At 48.6% G+C, this 19038-nt stretch overlaps 1 protein-coding gene across 3 annotated transcripts in view; it reads left to right on the forward strand.

Moving 5' to 3' along the window:
- SLC25A22 (solute carrier family 25 member 22) overlaps window positions 1–19038 on the forward strand; it is a 51893-nt gene that overhangs the window by 12294 nt on the left and 20561 nt on the right. The window contains exons 1-4 of one of the 3 annotated variants that reach the window (XM_039728350.1): window positions 5580–5677; window positions 10822–10928; window positions 14962–15087; window positions 18261–18316. In XM_039728350.1, coding sequence (XP_039584284.1) covers window positions 10909–10928; window positions 14962–15087; window positions 18261–18316 — 202 coding nt within the window. In that variant the 5' untranslated portion in view covers window positions 5580–5677; window positions 10822–10908. Of the gene's footprint in view, window positions 1–5579; window positions 5678–9875; window positions 10028–10821; window positions 10929–14961; window positions 15088–18260; window positions 18317–19038 lie in introns of those variants that run through there. The other 2 variants (XM_039728349.1, XM_039728351.1) reach the window with 2 other exon arrangements.

Raw genomic sequence — 19038 nt, forward strand, 5'->3', positions numbered from 1 at the left:
CAAAGGGACGACAAAATCCCCATGAAACGGGACCAAAGTGTGTATGTACTTGTAATAATGTCCCCTCTTGCTGCATCTGGCAGGGGACCAAGTCCCCAGGCTCCAGCAGAGATGGTGAGTTCTTCTGGCTTGCATCTCTGCTGAAAACCTGGACCTCCTGGGAAGCACGAGTCTGAGACCTCCATGGAGTGACCAGGGATGCACACAAGTCTTGCTGCAGCAGATTGAAGCAGATAAATTTAATTTCTACTTTTTTAGAGCCTCTTCTCAGGAGAACTCAATGTTTTAATGAAGGCTCTGTGAGTGGCATGTGAGGTGAGGATCTGCAGGGGTGCCATGTGCAGTTCCTAACAGGTATATTGCAGGGGGGAGAAAAAACCAAAGAAAGTCTGGGGGAAGATTAATACCTGCTGGGGTAACTCAGATGCTGCCCAGAGATGGTGATTTCCCTCCCCTCTTCATTTTTCCTTTGTTTCAGGAGCAGGAAGGGACACTGCTTGGCTCATGCTGGCTCAAAGCTGTGGAACACTTAGTACACACCAAGACAGGAGGCTTTTTCCAGGACAGGTTTTTTATCCAGTGTTGTAGCTTTGTCTGGGATAGAGTTAATCTTATTCCTAGTAGCTGGTGCAGTGCTGTGTATTGAATTTAGCATGAAAACAATGTTGATAACACGCTGATATCTTAGTTGCTGCTAAGTACTACTCACTCTAAATCAAGGACTTTTCACTTTCCCATGCTCTGCCAGCGAGGAGGTGCACAAGAGGCTGTGAGGGAGCGTGGCAGCAGGAAAGCCATGACAGTGGAATGACTGCCATGGCTGGAGTGCTGCAGTGGATGACTATGTGCTCTTCAGAAGGGACAGTCAAGGAATGAGAGGCAGTGACTGTCTGTTAGGGAGTGTTTTGACTGTTGAGAGCTCAAGGGTGGTGATGATAGCGTTGAGTGCCTGTGGGTGAGAATCAGGGGAAGGCTAACAAGGCAGACACCTTGGGGGGAATATGTTACAGACTACCCAGCCGGGATGAAGAGACAGATTAATTATTCTGTGAACAACTGCTTCGTGATTGCCAGCCCTTGTTCTTGGGGGCGGCTTGATGTCCTCTGGAAGCTCGACATAGCAGAGAGAAGGCAGATTCCTGGGCTGTGTGGAAGACAACTTCTGATACAGCTGGTCAGAGAGCCCAGCAGGGCTGCTGCCTCCCAGACCTGCTGTTTACAAGCAGAGAAGGGCTGGTAGGAGATGTGGTGGTTGGAGGCAGTCTGGGGCACAGTGACCATGAAATTACAGAGTTTTCAATTCTTGGTGCAGTAAGGAAGGAGGTCAGCAAAGGGGGTCCAGGAAGGCTGAACATACACTAAGAAGGAAATTTTAAAGATGCAGGATGTCCTTATGTGCCAAAAGATGAGTCAGCAGGAGAAGACCAGCCTAGTAGAACAGGGAGCTTTTGCAGGAACCAAGACGGGTAGAAAAAGGGTTTGCAACATTTGAAAGAAGGGGCAGGTGACTCAGGAAGAGTACAAGGGCATTGTTAGGTCACGTAGAGAGAAGATTAGAAAGGCAAAAGCTCAGCTAGAGCTCAATCTGGCCAGTGCTGTGAAAAGTAATAAAAAGTGTTTTCATAAATACACTGACAACAAAAAAGAAGGCCAAAAAGAATCCCCATCCTTTATTGGATGCAGGGGAAACAGCAATAAAAGCTGAGGAAAAGACTGAGGTGCTTAATGCCTTCTTTGTCTCAGTCTTTACCAGTAAAACTGAATATCCATAGGGCAACTGGCCCCCTGAGCTAGTAGACAGGGACAGAGAAAGCAGAAAAGATCCCTTGCAATCCAGGAGAGCAGAAAAGATCCCCAGCAATCCAGGAGGAAGCAGGCAGTGGCAAGGGTGCTGATGGAGCTGGCAGAGCAACTCACCAAGCCTCTCCCCATGTTAGCCCCAGGGCAGGGCTGCCAGGAGTCCACTGTGGGCACAGCAGTGACCTGAGCTGTCTGTGCTTCCCCTCTGCAGCCTCTGGTTTGGCCACAGTGAACCAGCACCATCCCAGGACTACACACTTTAAGGCATCCAACAGGAACAGCTCTGTGGTTGGTTGAGTGTTGCTCTGGTGAGGTACTGCTGCAATTTGGCCTGAAAAGATGCTTATTCCTCCCAGCAGGGTCACTGGCACCCCTTTCTTTCAGCAGAGAAAGCTGAGAGCCAGTAGCCCTGGTTTCATTGCTGGTGGGGAATGAATGGTCCTTTTCAGGCCCCAGGACCTCAGCTCAGTGCTCTACCTCATTCCTACTGGGTGAGATAGAATCCAACCTTAACTTTCCCTTGGGCTTTTTGGTTGGTTGTTTTTAATTACTGCTTTGTCTATGGTGGTTATTGTCTAAACTGGGAGGGGGGAACTGTTTTCTACTCAGCCTCTTGGCAGAGCACCCAAGAAAAGGATTTGCATCAAGTTTCTCCATGTTGTGTCCTTCCAGTTCAAAGGGTTTGTCTGTCTGTCACTGTCAGCTGACTCTGCCTTTGTTGACCACCACAGTTTATTGAAAAGGAGTGCTGTATGTAAGTTCTTAATTTTTCTCCTTGCTCTCCGATCTGTTGGACTCCCAAAAGCTCAGCTTCAGTGTCTCTGAAGCTGTAATTTCATAAAACCTGGTATAAAGAACATGGAATATTTTTAAATCCACCTTCCACCAGAGGAAGGTGGATGTAAAAATATTTAGAATTGCATCAGTTCAGCATGTGACATGATTTCTCAGGTGGCCCTTGGAAAGGAGCATTACTGGCAATAAGCACCCACTTAATGTTTGTCCAGTAACATCCAAGGTGCACTTGCTTGTACACCAGTATGATCATGTGCAGCCCATTTTACTGTCTGTCAGTTAGCTTGTGCTTCTACTGCTGGCTCTGCAGCTGCAGAATAATTTAGCCCATTATAATCTTAATTTAAATAATCATTTGATGTAAAAGTTGCTACGCATATATATGTCTATATATATATCTATCTATATCTGTTTATATATGTATAGTTCATTGTATTTGCATATGGATTACCTTTTCTATAGGTACCTCTTACAGATCCTTTTGAAGTGGTGGAGGGACTTGCAGGTTTCTACAGACCAAAGATTGGAATCCACCGCTATTTTCAAGCGAGTGCTGGGCCTGAATTTTTGCTGTGGTCATGCCCTGGCCTTGTATGACCACATCACTGAAGATTTCATGAAGAGATGCATGGAAAGGGTTTTCAGCCCTCTGGCACCTACTCCAAGACAGTTTGCTTTGAGCATGAGTAGTTGTCCTAAATTTAGAGGCTTGTTACTTGTGTTTTAAGTGTTCAGAGGAGTGACAGGGCAGCAGGACAGCATGCTTGATGTGGCATTTGTGCAGAGCAGAAGAGCCAGGTCTTTTGAGACTTGACCCAGTTGCCTTTTTGAGAAATTGAGATGGGAAGAGCACCAGGAGCTCCCCTGGATTTCCTTTGCTGCCCTCTGTCTTGCCAGGGGGACTGTGAGGACTTTTAGACCTGTTGTCTCTCTCCTGTGAGGGAAGATACTGCCTTAAGAGTTTTACTGTGTTGTCCTTCAGTGGAGCAGTGTGTTCTCGATAAGATATCTGCAAGCTCATTTGTCCTGCTGAAACCTTCCCTCTGGCTCTTTCAACTTATCTCCAATGTCTTTGATACCAAGACTTCCCATGTGAGCCCTGGGTGAGTCACTTCTCCTAAGGGCTGTCCTTACTCATCCCATCTTGCAGCTCAGTTGCAAAATCTCCAGGACAGGGACTTTCCTTGACTGATGGTCAGAGCAGCCCCTAGAATGACAGATCCCAGGTAGGTATTGGGGCCTTTTGGTGTGCTGCAGCACTGATAACCATGCCCAGCCTCCAGATGAGCATTAGCTTTCTGTCTCTTGATCCAGGGCAGTTACCCAAGACAGGCAGAGTCGAAGGGTGTATCTGGTGTTCTTTCCAGACCAGCACAGGCCTGTTCCCCAAGTCTTTTTGTCTTGGCAGATGGCTTGGCATCTCAGTGTTAAAGGGATCATGCTGATGCAAGAAGAGGCCTCCATGGGACTCCTTTTGTTAAGCAATAGGGAAATGGCTTCTGCTCTAATCTAAGTAAATTGCTGGCTTTTTGGCCTGGAGATGCTCTCCAAGTCAGGAAGGCACTTCTCTTGCTGCTCACAGTGCCTTTTGGAGGCCTTGCTCCAAGCCTCAGCTCTCACACAGGTTACAGCAGGTGCTTGTTGTCTTCTTGTCTGTACTTACTGCAAAAGATTCTCAACAAAGCAGGCAAAGTTGCATGATGCTGCTGTACTGGGAGTGGGGCGCCAGCCTCTGTTTCCAGCAGGATGGAGAGCCCAAAGGAGAGGGAGTAGGAAAACTGGGTGTGGAGGGAGTAGGAAAACTGGGTGGAGGCAGGAAGTTCCCCACCTGCTTCCCTGCTGTTTTGTCCCCTTGCTTTCCAGTGATACGTGCTGCTCCACTCACTTTGATCCTTGCTTTGGAGTCAGCAGCTATGCTGGCTTTTCCTAGTGTGCCTGAGACCAGGCAGACAGAGGGGCAGCTGCCAGGAGCAGTCAAGGCTCTGCCTGATGTCTTTGGTAACTCCTTTGCTTTGCAAGGAGGTGGCCCTGGGGACTGAGGGCAGCAGGCAAATCTTGACTACTGTTTTGTGAATCTCCTGTAGTCTCAAATGAATCCTGGTGGAGAGGATAGTTGCAACTGTGTGCATGCAGAATGCAGGATGTTGCTGTGGTCCCAAGGGCTTGAGGGATTGTCCCCGGTGACACTTCCATCATGGCCCTGTTTAAATCCTCTTTGTTGCAGTATTATGGGTGACTGCACTGGTTTGGATGTGGTGAGTAAGTATGTCTGCTAAGATGTTGGACTGTTTTTGTTCGAGGTTTGTTTTTTTCCTAGGCTGGAATGTTGTCGTAGACACGGGGTGTTCATCAGGCTGCCAACTGTGGCTTGAAATCCTTCTGTAGGTGAAGGGCAAGTCAGTGATGGAGCTGGAATGCGAGCTCAGGAGTCCTCATTGCTAATGGAGAGTTTTGTTCCTCTTTTTCCCCTCTGTGGGCATTCAGGTAAATCTGTACTGCACCACCTGCAGTTGCAAAGCCAAACACCTCTGCAGCACGCTCCCAGCCAGGGAACTCGCCTGTTCCTTTGTGGCACACAGGAGATGTTTTGAGGCGTTCTCTCATCACGGGGTCTCTCAGCATGCAGTTAAGGCTCCCCAGTGTGCAGGGGGAGTGCAGGCTGGGTATGGGGACAGAGTTTGCCTGCAGTTTTGCAAGTGTGCCAGCCTCACTGTTCTCACGGTGATAGGAGGGGCCAGGGGGACACCCATCCCGACCAGCCTGAGGGAAGCTGCACGAGACAGAGGGCAGTTGTGGAGCATGGGAAGGGACTGCTGGAGCTGAGAGTCCTTGCAGGGCTGTTAGGGAGGAGTGCCCTGCCTGCCGAGGCTCTGCATCCAGTGCCTTGCCAGCTGAGTGGGCGCTGTGCCACTGAGCCTGTCCCCAGAGGGTGCGAGCAGCCAATGGTGCAGGCGGCTGGCGTGGCACCTCCCCGCTGGTACTTTGGCCTTTTGTCACTTGAGGCAAGGGGGAAGACTGCCTTGGCTTGGTGCTTCCACAGCCCGGTGTGGTACGGTGCAGCCGGCTGCTGACCACGAGGCAGGTGAGTGTGCGTGTGCAGCCCGGGGCTTCTGTCTGCTGGCAGAATGGTGTGAAGGGGCTGTGCTGTCCCCTGTGCAGCTGCAGAGGTGACACTCCGTGACTGTGGAGAGCATTCACCAGCGTGTTTGAGAGCTGCTTTGTTTTCTTGAGGACTAATGCCTTGCCAGGTCCTGCAAGGAAATTCATGGCTGTCCCTGCTTTCAAGGGCCTAAAGGCAAGCAGGCAGCAGATTAAACTGCCACCTATTTTCTCTAAACCCTCTGTCCCAAACTGTCCTGAGCAGGCAAGAGCCAAACTGACAGCTTCTCCCCAGGTGACATTACCTGGTGCCAGGTCCCTTGTGCACTTTGTGCCTGTCATGCATCTAGAAAGCAGCTTCTCTCAGGAAATATTTGCAGGTTTATTTTGTACTCCTTAAACATTATTGTGATGACAGCTTTGCTCCTGTCATTAACAAAATTTGGCAGTGTCCACACCTTCAGATGCATTTGTGCTGTGAAGGGAAGTGTGCTGATCCCAGAGGGTTTCTCCTCTCCCAGCAGGTACTCGTTGCTGATTCCTTCCCCTTGCCATCCCTGACTGTGAATGGCTGCATGGCAGTGTCCTCCTGACACAATGGATGCTGGCACAGCTTTGTTTCCTCTGCTCACCTTCATCCCTGTTTCTTGACATCACCTTCTCTCACTGGGGCTTTGAGTTTGTCTGCTCTCAAGACAAATAGAAATATGTGGAAGGAGTCCTGACATTGCATTCTGCTGTTTATTCTCAAGTCAAGGTTGTAGTTTAGAAGTTGGCTGTCAGTGACAGCTCCAGCATGTGCTGGCCTTCAGTTCTGTCTCATTGCTGTCTGACTGCCCGGCACAAACATTTGTGCTGGCATGAAGTCAGGGATGGGAACACGTTTGGGTGTAGGAAAAAGACAGATTTGCTTTCTTCGGCCACAGCACCAGCTGACATGTGCTAAAGGTTTTCTGTCAAACCGGCAGCCTGTGTGTGCTCAGATAAATCAGCATGTGCAGCAGTCTGGGCCTGAGAGGATGTGCTCAGCTGCACTGGGGCTGCTGGGGAGGGGATTTGGAAATGGGAGTGCTGGCAGAGGGCAGAAGAGAGCTGGCCTCTGGGAGGCTGGGGGGTGCTGCTGGCAGGACTGGGGGCGCTGGTGGTCTGGAGCCCACAGCTGGTGTGGAGGATGGCAGCCTGGAAGGGGAAGAGCAGGAGAAGGAGGGTGCTGTACCTGGCTCAGACTGGGGGTAGAGCAGTGGCATCTGGGAGTAGAGGTGGCAACCCACATCTGTAGGGCAGTGTGGTGGCACTAAATGCAGTCAGCAAGGTCAGAGACGTGTGGGTAAGTTTAACCTATTTCTTCTCCAGTAATGTCCTGGCCTGTGGAGATGTTGAGTGCCTGTATCTCCAATCCAAGCTTACTGGTGTGATGCTTTAATGAGACAAGATGAGGTCTGTGTGCTCCCCTCCATGCCTCACACTGGGCTGTGGTTCTCTAGTAAGCACTTTTCCTTCAGGTGATAAGGCAAAAACTGGAGGTTGAAAGTTCAGCCTCATGCCCCATGGGATCAGGAGAGCAGATACAAAGGTTGGCCTTCCTGGAGAAAACCTCACTGTCTGATTTGTGTGGGAGATGTATGGCAAGGCAGGGGAGAAAAATAGCACCACTTTGCTGCTGGCTTAGGCCATGAGGACTAGATACATCCAGGACTGCATGGTGGTACTTCTAGTGTGGCTGTTCTGTCACTGTCTGGAGCTGACTTTTGGGGGTTGAGAAAAGGGAAAGGCAGGATTGAGGCTCCTGGGCCATTTATGTGTCAGCATGAGCTTCGGGCCATTTGCACTGCTTCGGTGTGCGTGTGGCTCTGAAACTAATTTGCCTGATCATTTTAATAAATGTAAAAGGGATGTCCTGGTGTGCAAGTAATGGGACATTAATCCATGCCTAGCTGTGTTAACAGCACTCTAGGAAGGAAGTACTCCCATGCTGTTCTCACTCTCTTAATTATGGGATGTTCAATTTAGGATCCCCTTCCACGAAGGCTGCTCAGCCTCTTTGCCTTTCAGGTGGCTCTCTGGTGACTCTTATTTCACTTCTTAAGTCAGTTTCCTCTCAGTTCCTCAGCTCCTTTTACCATGCAGGTTCCCAGTTCCAGCAGTGCCATTGTCCTGATGTTTAACCATACAAAGACTTTCTGAGGCATAGCACCTTTTTGGTGCTGCTGGCTTGTCTGCTGCCCCAATGCAGGTCCTGATGGCAGATTTCCTAGGAAGATGCAAACCCTGCTCCCTGACACTTCTCCCACAGGAAGCCTTGGACCTATACCCTGATTGGCTGCAGATGCTTGCCTGCTTTTATGTGCAGTTTTTGGCTCCTGAGAGCACTGTGTTCCTGGGAAGATATACTTAGGTCTTTATTTAATCTCTTTCATTTCTAGGTTAAATGTATAATATTGTTCTGGATTTGTTTTTTAAAATGTCCTATAAAATTCCCAGCATTCTCTTCCCAGCCAGTTTTCCCCCCTCTTAGACTGCAGAGCGATAGCAGCTATTTTCCTGCCTTGGAAGTGACTGGGGTCTGGCTGAGCTCAGAAACTCCCTACCAAGCCACTGGAGGTTTCATCATTTACCCTCTTTTAAGGGAATCAGGGAGTTCTGTAGATAACAGCAAAGTGGTCAGATAGAGCTTGGGGTGACTTAGGGTTTGTTTTGCAAATGATCATTCGTTGGAGCTCTGTTTAAACAAACAGAGCTCAAATAAGCTTTCCACTTCATTGCATTAAAATCCCTTAATTCATTAAAATCCCCTGGCCACAGACATTCAGGCCTCTGCAGTGCCAGGTGCTGTTTAAACAGTTATCAAGTGCTGGTGTCTGCTGTAAAATGATCACATTGTTCGCTTCCCGTCGCTTGTCCATGAGTTGAGTGGCTTTTGTTAGGGGAGATGATACTAGTCCTGGTATTTGCTGGCTCTACAGCCAGCACCAAGGAAACCTGTAACTTTGCCCAGTTTTAAACCCAGGAAGGTTGTTTTTACCCTGTCTTGCTGTGCAGCTGCAGCAGGAGCATCGGTTCCCTGGTGGGAAGCAGCAGCAGTTTTCCAACTGGATCAGACAGCTGTGGAAGGCTCTGTAGTTACTGGGCAGGTGGGGAGCTGAAGCCAAAAGTCAAAAGAAAAAAAGGCCAGAGAGAACTAAACTCAGCTGTCCCAAGTCCCTCTTGGTGCAGAGGGACTCCATTGCCCTACTTGTGTCAGCAGGTAAGAAACAGCCCTGTGATGTATTTCTGTCATCTTGGTCTCTCACTCTTTTGGCTACCTGGCTGTGTGAATATTGGCAGCCTTGCTGTCTTTTCTTGCTGTTGCCCTTTGTGGTGGATGGCTGTCCTCCTGAATGCCCTTCTGCATGGAAGGGTGCAGCAGAGGCAACAAGGGGGGCGTTTTACCAGAGCTTGGAGCAGGCTGTCAGGACCACTTGGTGCATGTATTTTGTCAGGCCTGTCTCAATAACACAAGTTTATATTGAGGGTGTAGGCATTATCAAATGAGTTTTCACGATTCACAACTTGTTTAAGACAGCTATATGGTCTTCCTATATTTTTATATTTTTGTCTTATTCTGGTTAATTTGATAGAAAACTAGATTAACCTAAACCAAGCTGCTCTGTGGACATGCATATAAAAGCACTTGTAATGAGGGGTGGAAGTGATTTTCACTTGGAAAGCTCAGACTCAGCTGATCTGGAGCTTTTTAAGGTCTGCAGCCACAGATCAGTTGGGATCAGGTAATCTTTCTGAAGAGGGCCACAGAAGGTATAGCAGCATAGTGCAGTGGATGAGGTTTATGTGCAATGTTTTGAGGATAAGTGCCGTTCCTTAGGGAGCTCCATGTGGTGGTCTCCCAGCTCTAGTTAAATGTGGGGCTGCAGAAAAAGCAGTTTCAGTCTCACTCATGTTGTCCAAGAGTGGGTACAAATGGTTTCATGCTGTCCTGTCCTTGGCACTTGATATAACAGGAGGGGGACCTGAACTCCTTCCTATACCTGTTTGCACCTTCACTAGCTCTTCACACTCTCGGGGACCTTCTGTTCTCAGGAATACACTGAGCGCCAGAGGTATCTCCAGAGCAGAAGTGTCAGCCTGTAAGCCCCTCTGTTGCATGTGAGATTCTGTGGGGCTTAGGAAATCTGCAGTAAAGGAGCAAATTTCATTCCAGAGGGAAAGGGCAAAGGTACTTCCTTTGCTTCTGGCTCAGCATCCAGGTGGCAAGTGAATGGAAAGAGGGAGGAAGCTGTCTGAATCCTGCTGGATACCTGCAGAAAGCACAGGGCATCTGATTCCCAGGCTGCAGGTGAGGAGATGAATGTCCAGAAAGCTGAAAGTTGTGTCCGCTTCTGAAATTTTCTCTGGTGTCCAGATTTCTTTGTGTGGTGACTTCTAACAGCTGTCATTAAACAGTAACAATTAAAGAGTGTTAGAGACAACTGATTGCTGCAGTCTGGCACTGAGCTGAAAGGAGCAGTCCAAAGGGCAAAGTGGCATCAATAGCTTGGGGAGGGAGAGGCATTGCTTGAAAAGCAATGTTGGCACAAGATTGAAGATGGGCTGTCTGTTTAAGCTCCGAAATAGGGGAAGGATAGTAACCTGTGGAGGAGCAGTGTTTTGAAAGCTGTCCTTTGGACACAGCATGTGTGTGTTGAAGGGAAGTGCTAAAAGAGTCTTGTGATGACACTTGACTCTCTTGGGCTGGCTGGATGGACCTGCAGAGGGTTGGGGATGTGCATGGTATGGTGTGAAATGCTCTCTGAAGTTGGAGAGTAGTGACAGACATGGCTGTCCTGGCTTCTGGGCAGAGCTTGTGCCCTGCCTGGCTGCTGCCCTTTCTCATGCTCATGTGCTGCTAGAACCTGATGAACCTGGCAACTCTTCCCTCCATTTGTCCTTGTATATTTATATTTACAGACGTACGTTTATAAGGCTCCCTCTGGAGCTCAGTCTCCTCTTTGAGGAGATCAGGTGCTCCGTTAAGTCACTTGTGCCTCAGCTGTCCTAACCCTACAGCCTGCTGCCAAGTAGCCTCTGAGCTTTAAGGAGAGTGTAAGTGTCTCAACTTTGTGTTCTTGGTGTCTTTCTGTCCTTTCCCAGGAAGAAACTGAAGTGAGAAAGACGTGACTGAAAAAGAACGATTGGAAGGAACAGATTCATTTCTTAACAAGATCAAGTTTGAATTAAATGGCTGATAAACAGATCAGGTAACTTTTATTTTTTTTAAATTGTGCTTTAGGTTTTTCTTTTAAAGTCTTTCAAACTTATTTTCGTTTGGGACCTAGGAGGTTGGAGGAAATCATCTGATCATCTCTTCCAGCCTTAAACAGTTTTGATTCTTTCTCTTCTCCTTTCTTACCTGCTTTTTTTGAACCTTCTCTTATTTTGTGTCTCTGCCATGTTGTCACATGTCTGCTTCTTCAGTTCTTTATTCTCATTGCCTTTTTCTTTCTACCCTGCATGAATCTGTTCCTTTTTGTTTCTTCTTTCAAAGGTCACCCTGACCTGCTGACTTCAGCTACTGGCATGAAGGGAGCAAAGCCAGGTCCTTGACCAGCCAAGGATGCAGTACTTGTAATGACAAAGTCCACATAGCATTGTGCAGCCTTGTGCCCTTACTCTACAGACAGTCAAGGCTTGAATGATAGCAGGAATATGAACTACCAACAATGATTAAGGACACTTACGTGCACAGTGGAAACTTAAGGGTATTGGTTCTGGTAAAGACTGGATTTGAGTCTTCTTCCCTGGAAATGAACTGGGATTCATGAAATGAAAGGGTAGACACAGTTCTATCCTTTGCTTCCTAAGAGCTGTGTCAGGTGGATTGCATAGTCCTCCCCATGGGTTTAACTTTCTACTGTTTGTGAAGTTCCCCAGCTAAGCGGCTCCTGCATGCTGTGGGATTCCTGTGGGGTTTTTCATGTTGCTTTTCTAACATCTATTTTTCCAGGCTGCAAGCTCAGGACAGGTGGAGTGAGTGGGTGAATGAAACATGGTGACAGAGGGACAGGACTTGGCAGTGCCTGAATGCTGTGGGCAAGAGGGCTGCCCCTTCTTAGCATTTGCCATGATTAGGATATCTTCCTGTACGCCTGTCTTCTGCAAATGTAAACAGTCCTGAGCTGTGCTGATAAAATACAGCATTGTAGAGTGTTTGTGTGCCTAGATTTGGCCATCATCCGCTACCCAGTTTGGAGAGCACTTGGAACTCTTCCAACACACCCATGAAGGGCATGCTGAGATTCACCTCCATGGGGCCTGGCAGGTCTATGCTCCCGATAACCTCAGCAAAGCAAAATGATCAGACGTCTGTGGTTGTTTGAAGCTTGGTATTTTGAAGGAAGCAGAGATGTGTCCTACAAGATGTGCCCTGGCTCCTCCAGTGTACTCTTGGCAGTGTGAGCAGGAGCTTGCTGGCTACAGGGACTAGTTAAAAGGGCAGAGGAGGAGCATTAGAAGAGGAGAACTGGGATCCCTTCTTGTATTGAACTGAGCAAATGGCTTCATTTGCATGCTAGCCAGCGTTTGTCCCCATTTCACTAAGCCCTGCACACGTAGGTAGTGAGAGGCAGTAGCTGTGCAGAAGCTAAATAGGACAGAGAGACCAGGCACAGTGGATTCTTATCCCTTGAGAGAGCAGAAAGCACTGATGTGTGAAGTGGGATGACTCAGTCACAGGGGAAAAAGCTTTTGATTCAGGTGCAATGGTCTTTGTCTCGTGTTCTTCTCTGTGCCTCAAATCCCTCACCTCTCCTGCTTTGCTCATCCAGTCGATGGGACCACATGTCTGCAGTGGTCACAGGCAGCCAAGCCAAGGAGATTTGTTTCTGTCACCCCCTAATAGAACAAGATTGACAGCAAAAGACTAAAATCAACAGCAGTGGTTTGCTGCATAGTGAGATCAAGGGCACTGCATTTCTGCAGTGCATGTGGAACTTGGTGTCTTGCTGCATACTGCCCTGTGTCCATCCCTTCTAGTTTCCCCCTGCAGTGTTGATGGGGAAATGTGGATGGTCAGATTCAGGTGTGATGGGAGTATTGAGCAAGGGTTTCTCTCCCACAGGCAGAGGGAGAGACTGTCTGCAGCCTCAAATTTTTGGCTTGCCCATCAAGATGGGTAATCAGATGATTCCCCTTTACTGCTGAGGTCTGGGCTGAAATTAGGGAATCTCTTGCACTTACAGTAGCAGCAGGCAAGACCTTTATGTCTGTGTCTCAGTCCCACCTGGTATAAACCCTGGGATGATTTCACAGTTGGACAGGTTGAGAAAAGCAAGTGCTTGCCTGTCCCAGGTGTTGCAGGGACACTTAGAGAAGCGATGACAGTGCTGAGGCTGGAAGGGGTCACTGTCTGTGACCTGCCAACAGTGACTTCAAAGCTGAATTTGGGGAGGCTGAGGTGATCTTGTCTTCAAACACCTTCCTTCTCCGTGGTGTCTCCATCCTTGGACACTTATCTGGTCTCTAACCTCCTCTGTCAGTGTAACTGGGTTAAATAAGGAGAGCACAATGACGTGAAGCTTACTGTTTGAAATTTTCCCATGTCCTGAGAACAAGTTGAGTGTAGGAGTTTGCAGGCAAATCTATTCAGTTCTCAGACTGTGGCACAAAGATCCCTGAGGCAGCAGTGTGGAGCTGGTGAGGTCTGAAAGCCTGGCTCTGCACTGAGCTTGGGTACTGATTTGGGCCTGCCTTCCTGAAGTGCTGTGCTGATTTAATCTCAGTCAGCCCTGTCTAGTTTGGAGCTGTAGGCTGAGCTCAGATCTGTCTGCAGTCCTTGGCACCTCTTCTTCCAGCTGTGCCAGCCCTAGGGCTGTGTGTGTGTTATATTGGCAGGTGTTGAGGAGGAAGAAGCTTTGAATGCAGGACAGCAGAGGCTGAAAGGAGTGTGTCAAGGTATGTCAGTCCTGAGGTGTCAAGATCATGCTTAGCCTTTGTGGACAAAATTTTTTGTATTTTTTCCATCCCTCATTTGTCTGCTTCCCTCAGGGACCCTTCAAGTTGAAACCTTGAGTCTCCATATCCAACCTTTCCCTCAAGCATGGCTGCTTATTGATCTCTCTGCGTTTGCCCCTTGATGCAGAGTGCTCTGGAGTGCTGTTGGGGGGAAGATGTTGGCAGGGCTTCACCCCACCATGCTTTGGCCAGCGTCAGCACTGCTGCTTCCAGAGGGTAATGCAGTCTGTCCCCCATCCAGAGCAGCATGTCACCGCCATGGAAGGCAGTGTGTCAGTTCCCTGGTGGGAGGATAGGCCTTGCAGGCTCACCCAGCTGCAGTCTGGGACTGCTGTCAGCCACCAGCTTAATATCTGATACATCCTCTGTTCAGGGAGCCATATCCTGTGCTTTATTGGAGGGAGCTGACTCAAACAGGCTTTCTTTGTCTCTGTGTGCAGTGGTTTATTGAGCATGTAAGTGCAGGACATTTTTCTTAATTGAATTTGCTGGGAACCGATGTTTAGCTGATGTGGCTTTCGCTCAGTGCCACTTGCAGGAATTCTCTGTGGGAACACAAAGGGGAGTGGGAAAAGCCCCTTGCTTTGGGAGCACGTGCAGTGAGCCAGGTTTTGATTTCCCCCAGAGGTATGAGCTCACGTCTCCACATCTGCAGCCATGCAGGCTGCCAGCCCGGTAGTTTTGCCAGGCTGCTGCTTTGTGTGTGTTCCCCTGGCCCTAGGAGATGGGTCTGGAAGCAGTTTCCCATGGCTGCAGCCATCTGCTCTGTGGCTGCCAGCTGGGTGCTTCTGCTGGCCCATTCCCACATGATGGTAGCAGCTGATGTATCACGAACCTCTCATTAGCTGCGGGTCTGATTGTGCTGCAGGAAAGGGTTTGTCAGTAAACCTGCTGGCTCGGATGCCATCAGGCCTAACTGAGGGCTGTCCACGTGGTAGATGGTCCAACACTCAGTCTTTTCTCCTCTAGGGACAACAGAAATCCCTGGGTCCTGGGCAACAGGATTTTTTCCTGCTCCTAGTAATGTGTGGGTTAGGTGTTTGGCTCAACTCCACTCATCAGTGGTTTGTGCTGATGGTATGTGCTGCTTTCTCTGCCTCTCCACATACACAGCAGGAATCAAGCTTTGCTTTGTGGAAGAGCTTCCATGTACTGACAGCCTTGTCTCACAGCGATGCATTAACTCTGGTCACGCAAGAGAGCTCAGCTCTTTCCTCTTTCCCTTCCCTGATATTACCCAGTGCTAAGACATCTGTTTCTCTCTCTCTCATCCCCTTACAGTTTACCTGCCAAGCTGATCAATGGAGGGATAGCTGGGCTGATCGGGGTCACCTGTGTATTTCCCATTGACCTGGCAAAAACTCGCCTGCAGAACCAGCAGAATGGTCAGCGGATGTACAGCAGCCTGTGAGTACTGCCCACAGGGGCACCATCCCTCGGGGCTTTCCACGGGAGCCCTTCCTCTTGGTTACCTCTGTCAGGTGAGCTCAGCATCTCCAGGAATGGGCTGTCCTCAGGAAAGCCAGGGGACAGGCTGGAGCCAAGCTGTGCTAGAGCAGATAAAGCAAATAGAGCAGCTCTTGAGGCTGCTGAGCTGAGCAGAGAAGTCCTCTGCAGAGGGCACATCTGTTTGCATCCCTTGCTTGGGAGCAGCGTGTTCACTGCTTCCAGGGCTCAGAACCAAAACACAAGGAATGCTGATCACCTGATCCTGAGCACAAGGAGTCTGCTGAGCTGTTCAGGTGCCCGAGGGAATTTCTGCCTCTGTTCTGTTTCCATTGCTCTGATACTGGAGATCCTTCCTTTGCTGTGTCAGTTTTAAAAAGAGGAAGCAGTTGCTCATTCCCAGTCTAGAGCATTGCATGTGGACCTTTTGAAGGATCACAGGCTAACACATGCTATAGTTAGACCAACAGTCCGGTGTCCAAAAAAACCCAGGTACTGCACCTGGAGGAAAAGAAGAACAGAGTGTATCCAGCCCACCAAATTCACTTGGAGTTTGTGTCAAGTGCTTAGGGCTGCATATCTGCTGTGCACAAGATGCTTTATCCTGGAAACCAGAGAGAGGCTTTAGTTTTCCGAAAAATTTGTGATAATGAGGGGAAGAAGGGACTGGGACTGGTGAGGTATATCCTGTCCTCCTACCACTTTGTTTACAGCTAGTGTAGCCTGTTCCCTGCTCCTCCACACCATCTATTCCTCTTTCGTGCTCAGGAGAATTTGAGACAGAGCGGGAATAGGAAGGAGAAGGAGGTGCTCTCTGTGCTGATGGCTTTAGTCTCTGTGCCTCCTTGCTCTAGCTGATGACATGAGCTCAGGCTGTAGGCTCTGGTGCTTCCCTTGATAGTTCCTGTGCTCCCTGCACTGTCAGTGTGCCCTGGCTTGTTGGCAGGATGTGGCCGCCCATATTGCTTTGTGTCCCCTTTTGTTGTGTCCTGCTCCTCTGTAGATTGCTTCTCCTCCCTGAGGATCACTTATCCTTGTGATCTGACAGCAGGAGGAGTTTAGGCAGGTGGGTTGAAGAACTTGTAGGCACCCCTTGGGAATGCATGCCAGGATGTCTCATGCCTGGAAGGGAGCTCGGTAGGTGAGAGGCTTTTAACCTCCAGCAGTCAAGTGCAAGTCAGCTCCATAGCCAGGAACTGCTGTGAGATGAGGAGCTGTTAAGGAATACATAAGATTCACCCTGTGTATTTGAACTGGCTCCTTCTAAGAACAGGAAGGGCTGAGCTTTCCTAAGAAACTTTCCCCTGTTACAGTGGCTTATTTTTCTGGAAATGCTGTGTGCCCATCACTACTAGGTTTCCTGATTACACCAATTACCTGGTGTCTGCTGAACACCCAGGAAAGGCAGCAAGTTCCTTTAAAATGTTGGCTCTCTTAATTTAAGATAGCATGCCTTACTTATGCTTGGCTCAAGAGACCTTTGGGATCAGGGGAACCTTTTGATTTAAACAAACTGGAGGACTTCTGAGGGAGGGAGGGAGCTTGGCTTTTGGGCTGTGTTGTCCCAGGTATTTTATTGTGGAGGTTTCATTTTCGCATCATTTTAGTTGGCTGTTGGCTCCCTTTTTCCAGGGAGAGAAGAAAGCTGGATGTGGCCTTGGCTGCATCTTGTTCTGCTGCAGTTTGAGGGGCTTTAAGTGACATGCAAGCTCTATCCTGATGCAGCAGGACTGTGTGAATATGGTGGGGAGCAGCTCTTCTCACTCCTCTCCCTGCCGTGGCTTGTTCAAAGCAGCATCACTGACTCAGGGAACATGTGTTGCCTCCAACATTGCAGTGTGAGAACTTGATGGGAGGGATAGGAGGAAGGTGCACTGAGATTTCTGGGCCTTGCAGATGAGTTGGAGGGGCTGTTTGGAAGGAGATGATTATGTCCAAGTTGCAGGGGCTGGAGTGGAATGTGTGAAAGATGAGATGCCAGAGGATTCAGGGAGTCCCAGCAAAGGGGAAACTCTGCCATGACTGGTAGCAGTGCAGGATGGGCTCTTCACAAATAACTCTAGAGCAGTCTTTGCCCAGGTATGGCCATAAAGCCCTCAAGTGAGCTCTGTATTTCCTTCTCTTCCACCTCAGCACTACTGCAGAGCTGAGAAGAAATTTACTCCTTGTGTTGCCAGTCTCTTAAAAATGTATTTGTGTTTTCATCAGCCACACTTCTCTTATTACTGCTTAAAGAGCCTTTTATTCCTTAAATTATTACACATACATGCATGTGCACCTCTCCCTCCTCTACGGCTAGAGCAAGTACCTGTCTCTTCCCAAAGATCCTAAAGGCAGTATCCCAGCCTCATGCAGCTGTTGTCTAGAGAAGGAAACTCTGCCAGGGAATCTTATGCAGCCTTCCTAAAGTGTGACTTTGGATTTTCTAGGGATGTGTGTGTCTGTGCCTTCAAAAGCCTTTGAGCTCAGTGCTCTGCAGGGTTTTGCCATTTGTAGTAAATGTGTGTGCAACAAGGAAGGTGACAGTTTTCCCCTTGGAGCACGGTACCCTGCCGCACTCTCCTCAGGGCAAGAGCCTGAGTGCTTGCTGCCTGCTGTGGGAGCTGATGTGTTAAAAGTGCATGCTTTAATCTGCGTGGGAGGCCACAGATGACTGAGTGTTCAGGTCATCTCATGTTTGTGTGCTTCGTGTCGAATTTCACAGAGTAAGACAAACAAGTCAGCATGGGGGGTTTCACCCCCTCTCATTTCCCTTCCAGAGACAGATTTAAAAATGTGTAGATGGGGATCTGCTTGTTAGAGCACCTCGTGTGCATTTACCACAGGGGACCCTGGATAAACAGCCCTTGCAGTGACACTTCTCCCTTTTGTGTTTCTAGAAAGCAGACAGCGTGTGCGGGGTGAGCCAGGGGTTTCCAAGCCCCTGTGAATTAGGGATTGAAATTGGGCTCAGGCCTCAACAACGGCACCTTCAGAGGCTGACGCGGTTCCCATCTCAGCTGAGGGAATGTAAATGGAAACCTTTACATTTTATGAATGTAAATGGAAACCACTCCAAGAAATTTGCTTTGTTTTTCTCTGCACTCAGCCACCTTTGAGGTGCTGTGGCTCATCTGCCTCTGTTGTGTTTGCAGGTCTGACTGCCTCATTAAAACAATTCGGTCGGAAGGCTACTTTGGCATGTACCGAGGTAAGTACAGCTGACTCAGGCACAGCACAGCTTTTGCGTTGGAAGCACTGGTGCGTAAGTAGGAGGAAAAGCTCAGTTCTCTGGCATATAAAGCAATAACTTGGCAATATCCTAGGAGGTTGAACAGTGCAGCTGTTTCTAAAATAAACTCTTCCATGCAGATGTCTATTCAGATACCTACCACTGAGGACTTGAGTCCTCCTCATGACTGTTTTGGTGTTCAACCTTACCACTTAGTTAAGTTCATCTTTACTGGCAGTTTAAGTGAAGCTGCTGGACTTAATTTCAGGACTGTATGTTATGTTTCCCAGCTTGGGCACGGTAACTTTTGACAGAGGGGTAGTAGCAAACCAGCTCTTGAAATTCTATGGTTAATGATTGAATTTATGTCACAACCTTCCACCAGCATGGTCAGGCCTGCTGTCTCAAGCATGCCCAAGTGCCTTGTTCAAGCATTAAGACAAGCTGCAATTAAAAAAAATTAAAATAACCTGCCCTCCACTTCAAAAAAACTCCCTTGGGATGGTAAGAAAATCAGAGGTTGGCTCAGAGTGGAGCTTCAGCTGGTTGGTTGTTGTGTGCTGACCTGCTAGAAATCTCTTGACTCCTTGGCTCAGGCTGTCTATTACAGCAGTGAGTTCCTCAGCTGACATTATGCTTTTTATAGTTCAAACACAAAATCCCTGTAAGTTTTTAAAGATTTTTAGGAGAGGAGGCCAGCA

The sequence above is a fragment of the Passer montanus genome, unplaced genomic scaffold (assembly GCF_014805655.1).
Source record: "Passer montanus isolate IOZ18808 unplaced genomic scaffold, ASM1480565v1 scaffold65, whole genome shotgun sequence".
NCBI classification, from domain to species: domain Eukaryota; kingdom Metazoa; phylum Chordata; class Aves; order Passeriformes; family Passeridae; genus Passer; species Passer montanus.